Source organism: Pogoniulus pusillus, chromosome 10 (genome assembly GCF_015220805.1).
Source record: "Pogoniulus pusillus isolate bPogPus1 chromosome 10, bPogPus1.pri, whole genome shotgun sequence".
Classification (NCBI taxonomy): domain Eukaryota; kingdom Metazoa; phylum Chordata; class Aves; order Piciformes; family Lybiidae; genus Pogoniulus; species Pogoniulus pusillus.
The window spans coordinates 35,436,354-35,457,280 of NC_087273.1; the positions used below are offsets into that span (position 1 = coordinate 35,436,354).

Below are 20,927 nucleotides of genomic sequence, written 5' to 3' on the forward strand. Positions count from 1 at the left end.
CACAGAAGTCATAGAAATCCCATCCTTGGAACTGTTCCAGGTCAGGTTGGATGGGCTCTGAGCAACCTGATCTAGTCGAAGACATCCCTGGTGAGTGCTGGGGGTGTTGGACTAGGTGCCCCTTAAAGGTCCCTTCCAACCCAAACCATTCTGTGATTCTGTCATTCATGTCAGCAACACTTCCTCAGTACCTCTATCTCCCTTTTTAGGTGTAGCCCCAGACTCTAGGCTGCTGCTAAATCCATTATCCACCATCTTCAATGACAAAGTATCTTACAAGGTGACAAAACCAGCTTCAAGGACACACACTAGAACCTTCTGCATGCTCATCAGACCAAGGTCTAAATATCCCTCCATGGACTAGATACAGAACAACAATACCAGTCTATACCATTCCATTAGTCTGCTGTTTAGGATAGAAGTCTGTTGTATAAGTGTATTTCTGTCCTCTTGCCTCTTGCTTCTCTGCCCTGACTGACTTCTGCTGGTTGATCTTGCATGGCTGCACTAACCTTAGCTGAGTAAGTAACAGCAGGTCTGATTTCTCTCTGGGAGAGAGAGGCAGGGGGCGAGGGAAGAATAATTTGAGAGGTTTTCTGGTGTTATTTCTGGATTGCACATATATGTAAATACATTTTGCACATATGCATTCTATTATATGCTTTTTAGGTTCTAACTTGCTGTAAATACATAGCTTCATTTGTTTCCAAGCCTTCTGAGCTAATCTGCTCATTTTATTTGGGGGTGTGTAATTTTCAACCCACCACAGCAGCTCAACTGATTGTGCAGCAGTATATCCTCAAGTTGGAATTTTATCCTGTTGGTAGGAGGGCTGAGGGATTGTAATAAATCAATGGTTTTCAAGTGGCTGTTGCTGTCTCTTTTGTGGATGCCTCCACAACATCTCAGACAGAAATCATGGAATCACAGAATCAGTCAGGGTTGGAAGGGACCACAAGGATCATCTAGTTCCAACCCCCCTGCCATGGGCAGGGACACCTCACACTAGATCAGGCTATCCAGAGCCCCATCCAGCCTGGCCTTAAACATCTCCAGGGTTGAGGTTTCCACCACCTCCCTGGGCAACCTGTTCCAGGGTCTCACCACCCTCATGCTGATAAACTTCTTCCTAACATCCAATCTGAATCTACCCATTTCTAGCTTTGTTCCACTCCCCCTAGTCCTATCACTACCTGACACCCTAAAAAGTGCCTCCCCAGCTTTCTTGTAGCCCTCCTTAAGATACTGAAAGGCCACAATAAGGTCACCTCAGAGCCTTCTCTTCTCCAACCTGAACAAGCCCAGCTCCCTCAGTCTCTCCTCACAGGAGAGGTGCTCCAGCCAAGGTGATTGCTTATTAGCTAAAAAGCCATGCAGGAAGAAAGACAGAGCACTGGATACCATTTCCTCGTTTTCAAACTGCATGTTGCACTGCGCTGCGCCCTCCGTTAGCGGCTTCTGGAAGACGTTGCGGCAGAGGAGCCATATGGACAGACTGGCGATGAACATCCCAATGTCTGGCACAAACAGTCTGATCACGTTGCCAGCATCTGCTCCTTTCACACTGGATAGGATGACAAAAACAAATAAAAGTCCATCAAAACACAAAGAAGCATCAGTTATTTCTAATGACATTTTCAACTGGAACAGAAAGATAGCTTGGGGGAAAGCAAAACAAGCCCTAAACCCCGGTAAAAAGAAACGTCACAATACAATGGGGATGGAGGAACTCTAGATAGGCAGAGAGATTTGCTCTCCAGAAGGAGAGAAAAGCTGATTGTTTTCTGAGAGCTCACACTGGCATGTTTTAGTGACACTTCACACTTTGATTAACTCAGCTCCGAACTCATTTTGTGAAGAGTTAACATGGGAATGACCTTCAAATTCCAGAACACACATTGAGGGTGAAAGGGGGAGTCCTGGGGTGGGAAGTGCAGATTTTGGGGTGAAAAGGAGAAGAGCTGGGGTGAAAAGGGGCAGATTTGGCATGAAAGAGTAAATTGGGGGGGTTAGGGATAGATTTGGGGTGAAAAGGAGCAAATCTGCGGGGGTTAGGGGCAGGTGTAAGGTGAAAAGGGGCAGATTTGGGGTGAAAGAGTAAATTGGGGAGGTTAGGGATAGATTTGGGTTGAAAAGGAGCAAATCTGAGGGGGTTAGGGGTAGGTGTGGGGTGAAAAGGGGCAGATTTGGGGTGAAAGGGGGCAGATTTGGAGGTTTGGAGCATATTTGGGATTTTAGGAGCAGATTTGGGATGAAAAGGAGCAGATTTGAGGGTTTAGGGGCAGCTTTGGGGTGAAAAGGATCACAATGATGGCATTCCTAAGTGTGCCCTAATCATTCTAGGCAGACAGAGGAATGGCCAGAAAGTCTGTCATATTTTAATGTGTTGGGGTTTTTTATGTTAATACATTTACTCAAACAGAACTCTCTGATATCTTTTGAGGCGATTAACTGCTAATATTTAACTACAAATATTTAAATTCTAAAGATTTGTAAGTTTGGATGAGCTGTATGTAAGGGGGGGGGGTGGGAAGTAATAATTGCACTGCTTCATTGTGCAGATTTAATTGTTTGGGCTGGAAAATCTGGGTTTGGATGTGGTGTTTCAATCTGGTTCTCTGCTGAAACAGAAAGCTTGGGTTCAGATTTAGTGGTGCAATGAACAGTTCATCAAGCTGCTGCATGGACCTGCTGAACTTAACTATGAATGAGAAGATACAATATTAGTTATCTGAGTACGTACAGCATATACCTGCCGGTCTTGAAGCTAACATTTTAAATATGCAGCTCCAACTTTAATTCTAAGTTTTGGGTTTTTTTTTAGGGCCTATGCCATGGTCTAGTTGACTGGATGGGGCTGGGGGATAGGTTGGACTGAATGATCTTGGAGGTCTCTTCCAGCCTGGTTGATTCTGTGATTGATTGAATTAGTTCTAAGGACATCTGAGGCCTCTCTATAGCTGCTGAATGCAGCAGATTAGGTCTGCACAGCCTGAACTGGCACAAGTCATTACATCTGCTTAGTTACTTTTCAAAAGACCTCACCACTGGCATAAAGAGGTTCCTCAACTTGTACAGCTGCAGATTGAAAGGTCTGAGGGCATGAAACTCCTACTTAGTTGTACTTGTTTGCTGAGGCATCTGGTGTTTGCAAATGGGGTCTGACCTCTGTCTCACCTCCATATTTGCTGTCCTGAGGTATGACTCAAGAAATTACCAGTGTTTCTTTCACTGCGTGGAAAGGTTATAAAAGAAATCATTAAGTGCCATCAAGTGACTCTGGACAACCTGGTCTAGTTGAGGATCATAGAATCATAGAATGTTAGAGGCTGGAAGGAACCTTGAAAGATCATCTGGTCCAGCCCCCCTGCCAGAGCAGGATCACCTATAGCAGATCACAGTGGAATGCATCCAAATCATTCTTGAATATCTCCACAGCGAGAGACTCCACAACCTCTCTGGGCAGCCTGTTCCAGTGCTCTGTCACTCTCATAGGGGAAAAAAAATCTTCCTCAGGTCACATAGAATCTCCTACACCTCAGCTTCCACTCACTGCCCCTTGTCCTGTCATTGGGCATCACCAAGCAGAGCCTGGCCCCCTTCTCTTGGCACTCACTCTTTACATTTTTATGAACATGAATAGGTCACCTCTCAGTCTCCTCCTCTCCAAGCTAAACAGTCCCAGCTCACTCAGTCTCTCCTCATAAGGAAGATGTTCAACTTTCTTAATCATTTTGTGGTTCTGTGCTGGACTCTCTCAAGCAGCTCCCTGTGCGTCTTGAGCTGAGGGGCCCAGAACTGCACACAATACTCCAGAGGAGGACTCACCAGGGCAGATTAGAGGGGAAGGAAAACCTCCCTCGACCTACAAAGCACAGCCCTTCTAATACACCCCAGAATGGCACTGGCATTCCTTGCCGCAAGAGCACACTGCTGACTCATGGCCATCCTTCCATCCACCAGAACTTGGAAGTCTAAAGATGTCCCTGCTGACTGGAGGGGGAGTTGGACTAGATGACCTTTGGAGGTCCCTTCCAGCCCATTCCAATCTATGAGTCTATGATTCTATGACCTGGACAGGTTGTTTTATAGACCCAAAACACTGTGACAGAACAAGAGGTGATGGTTTTAAAATAAAAAAAGGGAGACCTAGACTAGATAGAAGAATTTTTTTACCATGAATGTGGTGAAACACTGGCACAGGTTGCCCAGAGAAGTAGGAGAAGTCCCAATCCCTGGAAACCTTTATTCCAGGTTAGGTTGGATGGGGCTCTGAGTAACCTGATCTAGTTGCAGATGTTTCTGCTTGCTGCAGGGGTGTTGGACTAGATGAATTTGAACCTAGGAACACCTCTGGTTTTCTTTATCATAACACTAACAGCTTTGAAGTTAAAAAAACCCAAATCAAACCTATTTGTGAAGGAATTAGCTGCAACTGTAGGTCTAGAGTGTCTAAAAAGTCACTGAAGTGATTATGACACAACCCCTGTGAGGAATTTTGTTGGCCTGCTCCTATGTTCAAGAGCAAATCCTACATTTCTGTCGGTGTTGCTGACCCACTTTTTCCACTGCTATATGTCTTGTAAAATAACACATTCCCAAAGTAGGAGTAAAGTTAAGTGACTGGGAAGCCAGCTTTAATGCTTGTTTTAGCAGGTACCAATGAGTGTATCAAGGAGAGCAGTGAGAAAAGTGCAAGACTGTTGGATACAGCTACAAGATGGAGCCAGAAGTACTATGGAATTGCTTCAAAACAGGAGGGAGAAAGTTAAATCACTTCTTCTTCTTCCCAGACAGAGACACATGATTATAGATTTGTTTTGGTTGAAAAAGACCTTCAAGATGATTGCATCCAATCATTATCTAACTCAACCAAGTCTGCTGCTAAACCATGACCCTCAGCACCACATCTCTGAATCTTTTAAACACCTCCAAGGATGAGGATTCAACCACCTCTCTTGCCAGCCTGTTCCAGTGTTTGAGAAGCTGTTCAGTAAAGTTGTTTCTAATACACAACCAAAACCTTCCCTGCTGCAACTTCTGTCTATTTCCTCTGGTTATTTGGGAGAAGGGATCAAAACCCACCTCACTACAACCTCCTTCTGGGGACTTGTAGAGAGTGAGAAGTTCTCTCCTCATAATAAATGAGCTGATAAGGTGCTGCCTAAGGAAAACAACTTAAGATGTGAAATTGTAGATTCTTTTAAGAGAATGAAATTGCAAATATGCAACCAGAGGAGTTCCTCCTCTGGTAATGCTCTTTGCTGTTACAGATTAACTATGAACGGCCATGCAATATAAAGCACTGAAGGGGCTTGAAAAGATGTCATTAATGTCTTCTAGTTGTACTGAAGCAGAGAGAAAAGTTCAGTAATTCACTGAAAGACTTCTAAAAGGGTTAGATAGCAAAGTCCTTGCTGGAAGGCTTGCATGTTACTTGTGCAGGCAAAGCAAAGCCTGCTGCAGTCAGTGGGTGTATGAAGATGTAAGCAATCTGATTAACATCACAGAAAACACAGGCTTGACAGGTATCAGGTCACTTTGCATCACTTCTCCTGCCACTGAAGATGAGCTAGACGAGGCACTGAGTCTGCACCTTCTCCTTTGGTAGAAAGCAGTAAGAAGTTCATGTTAACGGAACCAAATTCCCAACAATCCCAAGAATCCTGGGATTCACAAAGCAATAATGAATTAATGGCACTCATTACGATGAAACCCATCTATTAGACAAGTTTTACTAAGTGGCAACCCAAGCTGAATTTTGGGATCTGAAAGTGTCACTCTGGAACATCTTTAGAAAGAGTTGAAACAAGAAGTCCTTGAATTTGGTATTGGTCAGTGTAAGGACAGTATAAATTTGCCAGTCTCATTGAAAAATAGAGCAGATTACTTGATACAATCCTGCTGTGAGATTTTCTGTGCACAGGCATGGAGTGCCATCAAAATAAATACTTTTGCATCACTTCTGAACTTAAAGCATGATTTCATCAGATTCACCCACTCACACATGAACCAATTAGAAGACAGCAGCCTTCAGACACTCCTGTGTTAGTCACACCAGATTCTCCTTCCTCGCATTGTACTCCCATGGAGCCACACTAGGGCTTCCTTCACATATCCCCCTCCCCAGAACAAGGGGAGAACCCTGCAGGAGCACTGCCTCTATCACAGCTCACATTTCTTTCCACTAACCCAAACCAAGTGCTTCTGATCTAACATAATAAATCATTTAGCATGTTGTGAAAGATGTAACATGCAGCTCTGGCTAGCAATGGGGAGGCTGAACAGCAATCCTTAACCACAGAGCAGAGAAAAACCCTGCACATGAATAGTTTATTCATCACAACCGGTCACAAATCTATGCTCTCCCTGTCTCCCCAGGACAAGGAAAACAAATTGACCTCAGTGTGATAATTAAAAAGGAAACAAAGGGTCATTTGAAAACCAGGAGAAATGTATATCTTTTGCTGAAGGAGAATAAAAAAGCTGCTTCAGTCGACCCCAAGCAATTTGCTCCTCAGTTTTTTGCAGCAACAGCTAAACCAAAAGTCAGTTATTTCCACTTGTTATCTCTGGCAGCACAAAACCAAAAAAGAAGCAAACAAACCAACCCCAAAACAAAACAAACAAACAAAAAAAAGGGTAAATACTGTAACCATTCCACAAACATTTCTCACTTTATTTGTGCATTCACACGTGGTCATATTTTGCACTTGATAACAGTCTATGCATTGTGCTCCTCACTCCTAAAAAGGCTCTCTGATTACAGAATCATTGAAGTTGAAAAAGACCTCTGAGATGGTCAAGTCCAGCCTGTAGCCTAACACCACGACATCAGCTAAACCATGCCACCAAGTGCCACATCCAGTCTGCTCTTAAAGAACTCCATCACCTCCCTGGGCAGTCTATTCCATTGCTTCATCACCCTTTCGTTGAGGAAGGGCTTCCTAATAATCAAACTAAACCTCCCTTAGTGCAGCTTCAGACCATGCCCTCTTGTCCTGTCACAAGTTGCCTGAGAAAGGAGCCCAAATTAAATTAGAAGCACAGGAAACCTATTCAGGACATCTCTGAGACAAACAGGTTTTTGGCTTTTAATCTCTGCAAGAATTGCAGCATATAATAAATTGGTTAGAGTCCTTGATCTATGATTGCTATAGTATCATTTATTCACCTAAACTAAATAATTTACCTACAAAGCAACTTTAATTGAAATAGGTGTCTCTGACTGGAGCTTATAACTCATCCCTCTGGCTGAGTAATGTAGAATGAGAAATGTAATTACAGTAAAGAGCAGCTTTTCCCCCTCTTTTGCTCTTTCTTATAGGACGTAGAATAAAAAGCACTCAAAAACCTCCCCTAAAAAAATGTTAGGTGGTTAAAATGTTTTTCCACATCTCCTTGACCCAGTAAGTTACTTTGCACATGTTTTTAAGACAAAGAATTACTACAGGCAGGATTCTTCATAACAAAATGTGAATTTTAAGGGGACAAAAGGAATCATAGAATCAACCAGGTTGGAAGAGACCTCCAAGATCATCCAGTCCAACCTAGCACCCAGCCCCATCCAATCAACCAGACCATGGCACTAAGTGCCTCAGCCAGGCTTTGCTTTGACACCTCCAGGGATGGTGACTCCACCACCTCCCTGGCCAGCCCATTCCAATGCCAATCACTCTCTCTGCCAACAATTTCCTCCTAACATCCAGCCTAGACCTCCCCTGGCACAACTTGAAGCTGTGTCCCCTTGTTCTGTTGCTGGTTGCCTGGCAAAAGAGACCAACCCTCACCTGGCTACAGCCTCCCTTCAGGTATTTTCCATGTAATTTATGTATCACCACAGCAGTTTACAATGTAATTCCCACAGGCTTCATCTACAACTGTAACCACTTGGATAGGAGGCAAATCAGACTCAAGAATAGCAAGCACTATCCTCTGGCAACATGGACTGGCAGTAGCACACATACTGGGAATGATTCATTTGTTTATCACCAGTATCCTCTCCCTGATCCAAAAGTAGTGGAAACTTTGAGGCTAAAGGCTAAAAACCAGACTGCCTTAGAGATGTACTTGCTGATCCTTGGATATAGGATTTCGGTCATGTAGGTCTTGGAATCAGGTTTTGGAGATGGCTGCAGATGGAAACAAGTTAAAGAGGCCCCCTATCCTCTTTCAGTTTGAACTAAGGATGAAATCACAGAATCACGGAGCTGTTTCAATTGGAAAAGACCTTTAAGATCATCAAGTACAACCAGAATCTCCCAAGCCTGGTGCTAAGCCATGTCCTTCAGCACTGCATCTCGGCATCTTTCAAATGTCTGCCTCTGTACTTAACTTGCACGCTTCATTTCTCTGGGTCTGGTGACTGTAGACCTGGTGTGAGCCCCAGTCAGCACTTCAGTGGACACAGGACATTCACACTCTATAGCCATGCCCTAATTACTTGGTTCAAAAGAGAAGTTAGATATGATGGATGGTAATCTCGATGTGACCCTCAGGGCAAATCTCTGCCATGAGTAAGGCATGCAAGTTGCTGTGCACTGGTAGGTCTGCCTGCACTGCTAAGGAGGATTTGATCTAAATGCAATTACTTTACTTTCTAGCTGTGATTTCAAACTAAGCATCATGTGTTCAAGAAACATGTGGACATGGCACTCTGGGACATGGTTTAATGGCCATGGTGGTGTTAGGTTGCTGTTTGGACTTGATGACCTTAAAGGTCTTTTCCAACCCAAACCATTCCATGTTTATAAGTCCTTTCCTTAGCTCACAGTCATCCATGAAGTGAAAATAAATTAAGTATGGCAAAATATAAACTTAGTCACATTAATTGACTTGGATTTGACTATCTTAGAGGTCTTTTCCAACCTTAACGATTCAAGCCTAGGTTGGATGAGGCCTTGAGCAACCTGTTCTAGTGGGAGGTGTCCCTGCCTATGGCAGGGAGTTGGAACTAGATGATCTTTGAGGTTCCTTCCAACATAAACCATTCTATGATTCTATGAATATCAACATTCACTGGGTTATGCATGATCACTCTTAATCCTGCACCATCTTAGTGTGACTCAGTTTATGCAGTGTTTTACCCAAAATACTTCAGGCTGCACTTTTGAGAAAAACTTGGTCCTGCAAAGAAAAATGAGTGGAAGAATGGGAGGAAGAGGGAAGCAAAAGCCACATAGAAAACTACTTACAAAAAACATTCAGCAGGCTCTGACCTACCCAACACACTAGTTTGTAGGGCTGCTGTAAAATCTTAGTCACTGCTTACAAATTACATCTGTGTGGACTCACAACCCAAAAGCACACTTTGCTTTCTTGGGACAGAAACCTTTCAATGAAGAACATTCCCTGCATGGCAAAAGTGCTTAACCACATAATAACCAAGCAGCTTCCCAAACTCTGCTCTGCAGAGAGAGGCAGAACAGCTATCTGAGATTAAATGCAGAGTACCAAGTTTTGGTGCCTTGTTGCTTGCATGAAGACATTCAACATTAAGAAATTATGGTTACGTGCAATATGTAAAATGTTGCTTAATGCCAATTTCTTAAAGCACCCACAATGTCCTGTCTAATAAAGGGTGAATTCCAGCTTGCCCTGCTTGCAGAGACATAAAATTTAGCTGGGATTTAGCAGCTCTCACGCAAAGCGCTCAGCTGTGCGGTTGCCAGACTCCAACAGTCCAACATGCAGCTCACTTTGCCTGACTCCTGACAGGCCAACATGCAGCTCACTTTGCCTGACTCCTGACAGTCCAATGTCCAGCTCACTTTGCCTGACTCCTGACAGTCCAACATGCAGCTCACTTTGCCTGACTCCTGACAGTCCAACATCCAGCTCACTTTGCCTGACTCCTGACAGTCCAACATGCAGCTCACTTTGCCTGACTCCTGACAGTCCAACATCCAGCTCGCTTTGCCTGACTCCTGACAGTCCAACATCCAGCTCACTTTGCCTGACTCCTGACAGTCCAACATGCAGCTCACTTTGCCTGACTCCTGACAGTCCAACATCCAGCTCACTTTGCCTGACTCCTGACAGTCCAACATGCAGCTCACTTTGCCTGACTCCTGACAGTCCAACATCCAGCTCGCTTTGCCTGACTCCTGACAGTCCAACATCCAGCTCACTTTGCCTGACTCCTGACAGTCCAACATGCAGCTCACTTTGCCTGACTCCTGACAGTCCAACATCCAGCTCACTTTGCCTGACTCCTGACAGTCCAACATGCAGCTCACTTTGCCTGACTCCTGACAGTCCAACATCCAGCTCACTTTGCCTGACTCCTGACAGTCCAACATCCAGCTCGCTTTGCCTGACTCCTGACAGTCCAACATCCAGCTCACTTTGCCTGACTCCTGACAGTCCAACATGCAGCTCGCTTTGCCTGACTCCTGACAGTCCAACATGCAGCTCGCTTTGCCTGACTCCTGACAGTCCAACATCCAGCTCGCTTTGCCTGACTCCTGACAATCCAACATCCAGCTCGCTTTGCCTGACTCCTGACAGTCCAACATCCAGCTCGCTTTGCCTGACTCCTGACAGTCCAACATCCAGCTCACTTTGCCTGACTCCTGACAGTCCAACATGCAGCTCACTTTGCCTGACTCCTGACAGTCCAACATCCAGCTCACTTTGCCTGACTCCTGACAGTCCAACATCCAGCTCACTTTGCCTGACTCCTGACAGTCCAACATCCAGCTCGCTTTGCCCGCACCCCGCAGCTCCAAACGTGGAGCAGGACTGATGCTGGGCAGCCAAAAGGAAGCAAGCACATTCCCCTCCCCAGTTGTGGTGCCTCAGTGTGTGTCAGCTGCCTCAGTGCTGTGGAAAGGACAAGCCCATCCACAGCAGAAATTATTTCAGGGAATGTGATCCCAGATGGAGGCAGAGCCAGACCGAACAGAAGAGACACAAGGAAATGGCAACTGTAGGTGCATTTTGGTCTGAAATCTTCAAAGAGGCTTGCAATTGCAACTATTATTCAATCACAGAGTGTTTTGAGTTTAAAGAGACCTTTACAGGTCACCCAGTCCAAAATCTCTGCATGTAGCAGGCATCTCATCTGAGCCCTACCCAGTCTGACCTTGAATAAAGGTTTCCTGGGATGTGGCTTCCACCACCACATTGGGCAACCTGGGCAGCGTTTCACCACTCTCAGAGCAACAGATTTCTTCCTTCTATCTAGTCTAAAACTCTCCTTCTTTAGTTTAAAAGCATAACCCCTTGTCCTGTCACAATAGGCCCTCCTAGAACTCTGTTCCCAGCCCCTCTAAGTATTAAAAGTCCACAACAAGGTCTCCTTTGAGTCTTCTCTTCTCCAGCCTAAATAACCCCAACTCTCTCAGCCTGTCCTCACAGCAGAGGGGGTCCAGCCCTCTGACCATTTCTGTGGTCCAGCAGGTCCACATATCTCTTGTGCTGAGGACTCCGAGGCTGGAGCCAGCACTGTAGATGGGGGTCTCAGCAAAGCAAAGCCATAGGGCATAATCCCCTCCCTCCACCTGCTGCCCACAGTGTTGGGGATCAGCCCAGGACACAGCTGGTTTCTGGACTGTGAGCACACACTGCTGGCTCATGTCCAACTTGTCACCCATCAGCACCCCGAAGTCTCTCTCTACAGGGCTGCTCTCAATGTCTTCACCCCCTAGCCTGTACTGACACCAGGGATTGCCCTGACTCAGCTGTAGGACCTTGTAATTGGCCTTGTTGACCCTCTTGACATTTACATGGGTCCACTTCTCCAGTTTGCCTAGGTCCCTCTGGAGGGCCTTCTCTCACTTACACACACACTGTATCAGGGTTTGGCTGAAGCACTAACCCAGCATTTACTGATGACTGCAAAAGGAGCAGTTCACTCTGTCCCTAGCACTCACAGATGCATGGTGACTGACAGCACAGTGTTTACAGGAAGGCATACACACATCCATATGCTCCACAGCATTCCTGCCTAAAAGTGCTGAAAGCACTGCTGAAGCAGCCTGACATGCAGTGATTACATCAAACCAGATCTGTTCCCTCTCTCTGCAGCTTTTACTGGTTGGAACATGAGCAGATCATCATTTCAAAACTACTTTTTATTTCATTCTACCACCAGCATGTAATATAATCACAGAAAGTAAAAGATGTGTCTAGACTTTCCAGGCAGCTGCAGAGGGAATAACATTTCCCACAATTACAGTGGGCAACACAGTAAATTAGTGTCATTTTATGAAGCCAGATCAGGCTCAATGCAGAAGAAAAGCACACAGCCATTGGGAAATGTCACAGGTTGAGCTGAAGTGCCCATTGTGCATGGTGGACTCCTCCACCTCCCTTGCTCCATTCCTGATTCAATACCAACCAAGTGCAACATCCCACCCGTAACATATAAAAGAGTTTGCAGGGATTGGGCCATTCATAAAGATCCTCAATCAGATCATAGATTACAGAATGGTTTGGGTTGGAAGGAATTCTTCCACATGAAGCTACTCACAATCTACTCTACCTGTTTTGGACCTGCCAATCTTTCTCTCTGCAGTGCCCAAGTGGGACAAGATAGAACCTTCCCTACCATCACTATGGGGACAGGCTGTGAGAGCTGCGGCTGTTCAGCACGGAGAAAAGAAGGCTCTAAGGAGACCTTACAGCAGCATTCCAGTACCTGAAAGTAGCCTACAAGAAAGCCAGGAAGAGAGTTTTTTGTAAGAACTTATTGTAATAGGATAAGAAGGGATGGATTGAAGCTTGAGGAGGGCAGATTTAGACTGGATATTAGGAAAAAGTTCTTCAGAGTGAGAGCGTGAGACACCAAAATAGGTTGGAAGTCATGGAACTGTCCCTGGAGGTGTTCAAGACCAGGCTGGATGGAGCCTTGAGCAACCTGGTCTAGTGGAAGCTGTCTCTGCCCATGGCAGGGGGGTTGGAATGAGATGATCTTTAAGGTCTCCTCCAACCCAAACCATCCTATGACTCTATGAACTGTAAAAGAAGAGTGGCAGACACCACTAGTAAACTAAATGTCCCAACATCTTGAGATGTTGCTTCTTGTGTTCAAGTCTTCCCTACAATAAAGACCCTGAGATGCTGAATAGTGTCCAAAGAAGGGCAACAAGGCTGGTGTAGAGTTCAGAGCACAATTCTTCTGAGGAGTGGCTGAGGGAACTGTGGTTGTTTAGACTGGAGAACAGGAGGCTAAGGGGAGACCTTCTCGCTCCATACAAGTACCTAAAAGAAGGTTGTAAAAGGTGGAGGTCAGTCACTTCTCCTAAGTAGGATGTGATAGGACAAGAGGAAACAGCCTCAAGCTGCACCAGAGAAGGTTTAGGTTGGGTATCAAGAAAAATTGCTTCTCTGAAAAGATTTGAAGCCCTGGAAGAGGCTGCCCAGGCAAGTGGAGGAATCGCCACAGGCAGATGTGCAGATGTACAGATGCAGTGATGCTGAAGGACATGGTTTAGTGGCGACCTGACAGCACTGGGATAACTTCTACCTGATATTTATTGTCTGTTCCAACAAAAACTATTCTATGATCTGCTCATTGACTGGGCTGTGTGGTCACCAATGATCTCTCTCAGGTGCAGGAAGAAACTGTGGTCCTGTTTTGCTGACATGGGAGACTCTTAGCTTGGCCAAACATTGAAAAAGGCAGGATTGTTCAGATTCAAATGAAGCAAAAAGAAGCTGAAATCTTGTGCTTCTGCTTTCACCTGCAACCTGGGTGCCCTCTGTCAGCATACTGCAGCAAATTGGTCAGACAGCTGCTACCAACATCCTTCACCAGCCACTAGCCTCACAGAATCATAAAATCATTTCAGTCGGGGAAAATCTTTAGGATTATCAAGTCCAACCATTCACAGAAACACAGCATCATAGAATTAAACAGGTTGGAAAAGACCTCTGAGATCACTGAGTCCAACCAATCACCTAACTCTTCTAATTAAATAAACCATGGCACTAAGTGCCTCATCCAGTCTTTTTTGAACACTTCCAGGGATGGCAACTCCACCACCTTCTTGGACAGCCCATTCCAATGCCATCACTCTTTCTGTGAAGACCTTCTGTCTAACATCCAGCCTAGACCTCCCCCAGCACAACTTGAGACTGTGTCCCCTTGTTCTGTCTAGTAAGAATCACAGAATGATAGAATCAACCAGGTTGGAAGAGACCTCCAAGATCACCCAGTCCAACCTAGCACCCAGCCCTATCCAGTCAACTAGACCACGGCACCAAGTGCCTCAGCCAGGCTTTTTTTGAACACCTGCAGGGACAGCGACTCCACCACCTCCCTGGGCAGCCCATTCCAATGCCAATCACTCTCTCTTTGATGAACCTCCTCCTAACATCCAGCCTAAACCTGCCCTGGTGCAGTTTGAGGCTATACCTCTTCTGTCACTGGGTGCCTGGTAGAAGAGACTAACCCCCACCTGGCTACAAATTCATTTCAGGTATTTGTAGAGAGCAATAAGGTCTCCTCTAATCCTCCTCTTCTCCAGGCTGCACAATCCCAGCTCCTTCAGCACTGCCAAGCTCACCACTAACCCATATCCCTAAGCATGTTGCTTGTATTTCATGTGCCAACTGCTATCTGGAGATTTCATATGATACATTCACGAACGAAAACCAGCAAACCCAAAATCAAACACAGAGCCAAGCTCTCCCAGAGAGTTTTTGGATACTAATTGCACTGTTGATTGCCTTCCAGATTAAGACCTAAACTGGCTCACGTTCTGCTGCCAGTGGGTTTACCACTGTATTGCTCCCAACTACCACTGTGCTGCAGAAGGCCAGGCTGTGCCAAGAAAAACACTGACAACAGTCTTACAACTCAAGTGCTCAAACGACACAGGCCATAAAATAGCTTCTATCAGATGTTTGCTTCCTTCAAATCCCTAGGTTAAATGGCATGAGAAAAGTTAGATGAAAAGAAAACAAGCACGAGGGGTGGCAGGAAATGAGCAACCTAAATCTCTAACACAAACAGTTGGACAAATAAGAGTCCTCCTAAATGCAGACAGCTCCTGAGAGGACCTTATGCCATTGCTGAGGCAGCCCAGACCGTCAGATGAACATGACACAAGGACACGTTTCAGAAGGGCAAAAGTTCTACACAGCAATTAGGCAATTATCTGAGTGCAGAGATCCTTTCTCCTCACTTGAAGTTGGCAAAGAGAATATATATAAGGAATAAAAATTAATGCACAATGATGAAGTCTCAGTTAGAGATTGCTCTGCGACCCCTTTCCTCTTTCCTTCTATTTCACAGTACTCCTTATCTTGTCACCTATAGATCCAAATACAGCTGGATCACCTAAGGAATCTCTTCTTGCAAAGCATACTACTGCAGCATGCTATTAGAAATGGTATGGAGTAACAACCACTCAGTTTCCAGCTCTTGGTTTCAATGTATTAGTTTTTCATTAACTTACTAAAAAAAAAATCTGTTCAACTTTAAGCTTCATTCCTCTTTATTCTCATTGAGTTGCTGATGGTATGCATGCTGCAGCTGTTAGCAGGAAGTAAATTTACCTATTTGATTTACATCCCTGTGCCTCACAATCTCTTATTTCTTTCCCTGGCTTTATCTAAAGCCCATCCATGAACATTAGTAAGTCTTCTTGTTTTTTTAACCACTACTGGGAATTCCTCTACCAGAAATATACAATCACTGTAACAGGTTGGCAGAGAAGTAGCAGGATGAAAACAGCTATATTGTGCTCTGCTAACCTTTGCTTGATTGAATGACCCCCTTCCAGAGCTTCCCCTTAAAAACCTATGTCTTCTGAGAGAAGAGGAGGAGCAGAAGAAGAGGAGTAGAACAGAGAGAAGAAGAGAGAGAAGGAGAGCAGATGAAAGAATAAGAGACAGAAGAATAACAGAAAGACAAGAGAAGAAAAGAGAGAAGAGAGGAAAACAAGAGAAGAAAAGTTGGAAGTGAGCTACAATGACCATCTAGGCCAACTGCCTTACCACTTCAGGGCTAAAACTTAAAGCATTACACGGGCATTGTCCAAATATCTCTTAATTCCTGCCAGCCTTGGGACATCAACCATCTCTCCAGGAAGCCTGTTCCAGTGTTTGACCACCCCCTGGGTAAAAAAATGCTCCTTGATGGCCGATCTGAATCTGCCCAGATGGAGGCATACCCACATATAAGAGATTCACAGCAATCATCCAGTTGGAAGAGACATCAAATATCATCCACTCCAACCTTCAACACAGCTTATGGTCAATCCTAAACCATGTCCCTAAATGCCAGGTCCACAAGCTGCTTAAACCTGCATCCTGTTACTGGATCCCAGGGAGAAGAGCTCAACACCTCCTTCTCCACATTCCCTCCTCAGCGAACTGGAGAGAACAATGAGGTCACTCCTCAGCCTCCCAGTCAGACAAAGCCTTCAGCTGCTCCTCACAGGACATTCATTCCAACCCTTTCCCCAGCTTTGTTGTCCCCCTCTGGGCACCTTTAAGGACCTTCATGATCTTCTTAAGTGCTTGGACGCAGAAATGCACAAACTGCATCACAGCCAGAGTGAGTCCCAGAGAAGAGATGGGACTGAAGGAGCAGCTGGAGCCCAGGGCCTGCTCTATTACCATAGAATCATAGAATCAACCAGGTTGGAAGAGACCTCCAAGTCCAACCTAGCACCCAGCCAGCCCTAGCTAATCAACTACACCATGGCAACAAGTGCCTCAGCCAGTCTTTGCTTGAACACCTCCAGGGACGGTGACTCCACCACCTCCCTGGGCAGCCCATTCCAATGCCAATCACTCTCTCTGCCAACAACTTCCTCCTAACATCCAGCCTTTAATTCCCCGGGCACAACTTGAGACTGTGTCCCCTCGTTCTGTTGCTGGTTGCCTGGGAGAGACCAACCCCCACTTGGCTACAGCCTCCCTTCAGGTAGTTGTAGACAGCAGTGAGAGAGATGTGCTAGCAACACACTACTTCCCATCCAGAAACTGCTCTCCAAGCACCTTCACCTATGATACAGACTTGAAGACAGCTGATACACCAGATAAAAAAAATCATGATGATGCTGCCTGCCATTAACAAAGCAGTATCTCAACCCAGCTGGATTCATCAAGCTGCGTTTCAATCCCAAAGCATATCAGGAATAATGAAGAGACTGACTGGGAGGATGTCTCAGAGACTTCATTGAAAATTAATAGAGATCTTTGTCTGTCAAAGTTTTGTCATCTCTTGGACAGTAAAGAGCAGAGGGATAAAGTTCTTTGCTCCCTCCTTTTGCCATGGGAAGAGAGAGCCAAAGGATCAGCTGATACCAATTATAAATTATTGGTCAAGATTACAGAAGGAAATGAAATATGGAGGCAGACTGATCTGATTTCCAGCAGCACTGAGCTGGAGCAGATGAAAGCATCAAGTCTTCCATCTCTTCTTTCCTCCCACATGTCTTTTTCTCCTCTGAATGGTAGCCCATGAAGGGAAATATTGGCTTCTTGGTAAGGTCCCATAATTCACCCAGATTTCACAATAACACTAGATATTCCTTTGCTTTCTAACAGTGTGCAGAGGCCACATGAGTCCCCAGGGACCCAGGGGTGTTAACCTCCACTCCATCTTTCTCATTGCATGCATATGGAAAAGAATATTTACTGGCTGCTTGGAAGAGTCAGTACAGAACATTTGCTCATGCCAGAAAAAAGGGAGAAGCTTTCTACTGTGAAGCTCTCTTCCAGGGTTAGATTAAATTTTCAACACCCAAATAAAAACAGCAAACTCATTTCCTCTATGGTTTGGGGTTGTTTTCTGATTAATTATTCACCAGTTTACACTTCCATATTAGCTCAGCACTTGCCCAGAGCATTTAATAATAACAACTTTCTTTTTCAATACAAAATCTACTAAAATGTTCTGTTCATTCAGCTGCCTTTTTTAAATTATTATTTGCATATAGAAAAGGTTTTTATGTACTTGATTTATTTCTCTTCATTCTCTACTCACTCTGAGCATTTCCAAAGCTCTCAAAGAGAGGAGTATTCGACCACACCTCAAAAGTATTTTAGGTCTTGTGCACAATGAGGTTTGTTGCAACCAGTGCATCATGATGAGTGTGCTTTAGATATGGAACTAATCAGTGTTTTTACTTTAAAAAAATCAAGTCATTACTTCAGGCCTTGGAATGGGCTGCTCAGGGAAGTGGTGGAGTCACCATCCTTGGAGATGTCCAAAAGAACATGTAAACCTGGCAGTATGGGATGCGGTTTAATGGGCGTGGAAGTGCTGGGTTGACAGTTGGACTCGACTGGGTGTGAAGGTTTGGGGGTTACCCCGCCCCCCCACACTTTTGTATTTGCCCCAGCTAACTCAGACGGACCCTGGGAATATAGATGAAGCAATTTATTTACAGCTAGCAGAATTTACAAGCAGCTATTTACAATATATATACAGTTATATACAATTATATACAGAAATATACAAAGGATAAACAATACAAAAGCACAACTCCCCTCCCAGAAACCTAAGTCCCCAGGAGGGGCTTTTAAACCACCCCAACACCTCCCCCGGCCCTCTCAACCTTACCCCAGTTCTCAGGAAGAAAAGAGGTGCAGCCAAGAGGTTAGGGAGCAAGGTTAGTAGGAGCAGGGTTAATGAGATGTGACCAGGTCTAAGGCAAAAGCAAGAGTGAGAAACAAAATGGAGAAAAAGTCTTTCTTCTTCCCAGAGTTCTCAGCGTGACTGTGAGAGAAGTAGACACAATTGTTTTTCATTTCACTGCCTGTTATCTAGTTCTGTTACCAAAACATTCCAGCTTGCTTCAAACTAGCACACTGGGACATGGTGATGTTGGATTGCCAGGTTGACAGTTGGACTTGTTGACCTTAGAGGCCTTTTACACCCTTTATGATTCTATGCAAAACCATGATTAGCTCAGGCAAAATAGGAAATGAATGTGAAGGAATATTATTCCAGAATCCACAAATGTATTCTTTCACCTTTGGAATCAAACAAGCTTCACACTGATACCCTTCTTTGTATCACTTATTGTTGGGGTTGGGGCTATATTCTCTTCTCTGATGAGTTTTTCATTTTAAAGTCACAGCTGCTGAGGCTGTTCATTCACAACTGCATCTGCTACAGCAATGAATCTTCAGGTTGTGCAATCCCTTGTCAGTGTCATCACATCACAGAGGGATGCAGTCTGATGGCAAAGACACAGATACACTTAAGCTATAGGAAGGCAGCAAAAAGTAATCCAAGTAGGTTTGGGTTTTTTCACATGCTGAAGCAGAAGAAGATTTTATGGCACTACAGTGACAGGGGGAGGAAAGAAAAGATGACAGAGACAGAAGACAGATGTGCTGCCATGTACAGCTGTATGGAATAAATATAAAGCCTCTATGACTGCCTCCAGCCAGGCAGCTGGGTTGTCTGCAGCATGCACCCAATTCATTCACACAGAGCAGAAATCAGGCCAAAGGGATAGAGACAAGGCAGCATCAAACCATTCCCTTTCAAGACTTGGAAAGCAGATTTGCTCAGAGGGACCTTGCAGTGCCAATGCACAAGTTCACCAGGAACCAGCAATTTGTCCTCATGGCCAAGAAGGCCAAAGGTATCTTGGGGTGCATTATGAAAAATGTGACCAGAAGGTCAGGAATGGTTTTCCTCCCCACCTACTCTGAGTAAGGAGACAGGGAATTATTTGAAACAGCCCAGTGGAGGCTACAAAGATGCTGAGCAGATTGAAGCATCTCTCTGAGGAGGAAAGGCTGAGAGACCTGGGGCTGTCTATCTTGGAGAAGAGCGGGAAGGGATCTCCTCAGTGCTAAGCAATATCTATAGGGAAAGAGCCAAGATGATGGGGTCAGACTCTTTTCAGTGGTCCTAGCGACAGGACAAAGACCAATGGTCACAAACTGGAATACAGGAGGTTCTATCAAAACTGAAAGAAGAACATTTTTCTTTTAAGGATGGTGAACAGGCTGCCCAGAGATGTTGTGGAATCTCCTTCACTATAGAGATTTCGAACCCACCAGGACACAGTGATGCTGAGCAACCTGCTGTGAGTGAACCTGCTTTAGCAGGGGGGTTGGACTAGACGATTCCCAAAGGTCCCTTCCAAGCACTACCATGATTCTATGAGTTGAAGTTACATGGCTAGCAACGTGAAACAGTCTTTCACAGCTTCAACATTACCTTGATAGCTGCCAAAGCTTTACTGGGGATCTTGTGTTTTCCTAACATTTCACCTTCTGCAGCCACATGACTGACAAGCACCACCTTTTCCTTACACAGAGCACACAGATCCATTTTCAGTCCTCACAGCTATTAGGAAAATCTGTGAAATGTGATATATTTTTTTTTTTAAAGGGGAGAAAAAATAACATGTTTTTAAAATCATTCCACTTTGAAGCTACTCATGATTGTTTAAGGCATCTAAGCTTTACTTATTTATTTATTGTGTGGGCAGTAGCAGAAAAGCCTTGAAAACAATTCAGGGAGTGTATAATTATATTTGTAAAAGAAGTAATCAAGGTAGCAATAAAAAGGATATTTTTTGTTTGTTTGTTTCTTGTTAAATGATATTATATATCACAGAATGTTAGGAGTTGGAAGGGACCTCAAAGGCTCATCCAATCCAACCACCCTGCCAGAGCAAGGATCATTTAGGGCTGGTCACATGGGAACACACTCAGGCAGGTTTTGTATGTCTCCAGAGAAGGAGACTCTAGAACCTCTCTGGACAGCCTATTCTCAGTGTATTGTCTTTTCCTGATGTTCACGTGGAACCTCCTATGTTCCAGCTTGCACCTGTTACCACCTGTTCTACCACTGGACACCACTGAGAAGGGCCTGGCTCTGTCCTCCTGACATTCACCCTTCACATATTTATAAAGATGAATGAAGTCACCTCTCAGTCTCCTCCAAGCTCAAGAGCCTCAGCCCCCTCAGCCTTTCCTCATAAGGCAAGTGTTCCACT

The 20,927-nt window shown here is 44.8% G+C and overlaps 1 protein-coding gene across 1 annotated transcript in view; it reads right to left on the reverse strand.

The window, feature by feature from the left end:
• The window catches only part of PIEZO2 (piezo type mechanosensitive ion channel component 2), a 375,190-nt gene that overhangs the window by 179,091 nt on the left and 175,172 nt on the right, over positions 1–20,927 (reverse strand). Inside the window, exon 5 of the mRNA XM_064150231.1 lies at positions 1,402–1,564. Coding sequence (XP_064006301.1) covers positions 1,402–1,564 — 163 coding nt within the window. The remainder of the gene's footprint in view (positions 1–1,401; positions 1,565–20,927) is intronic.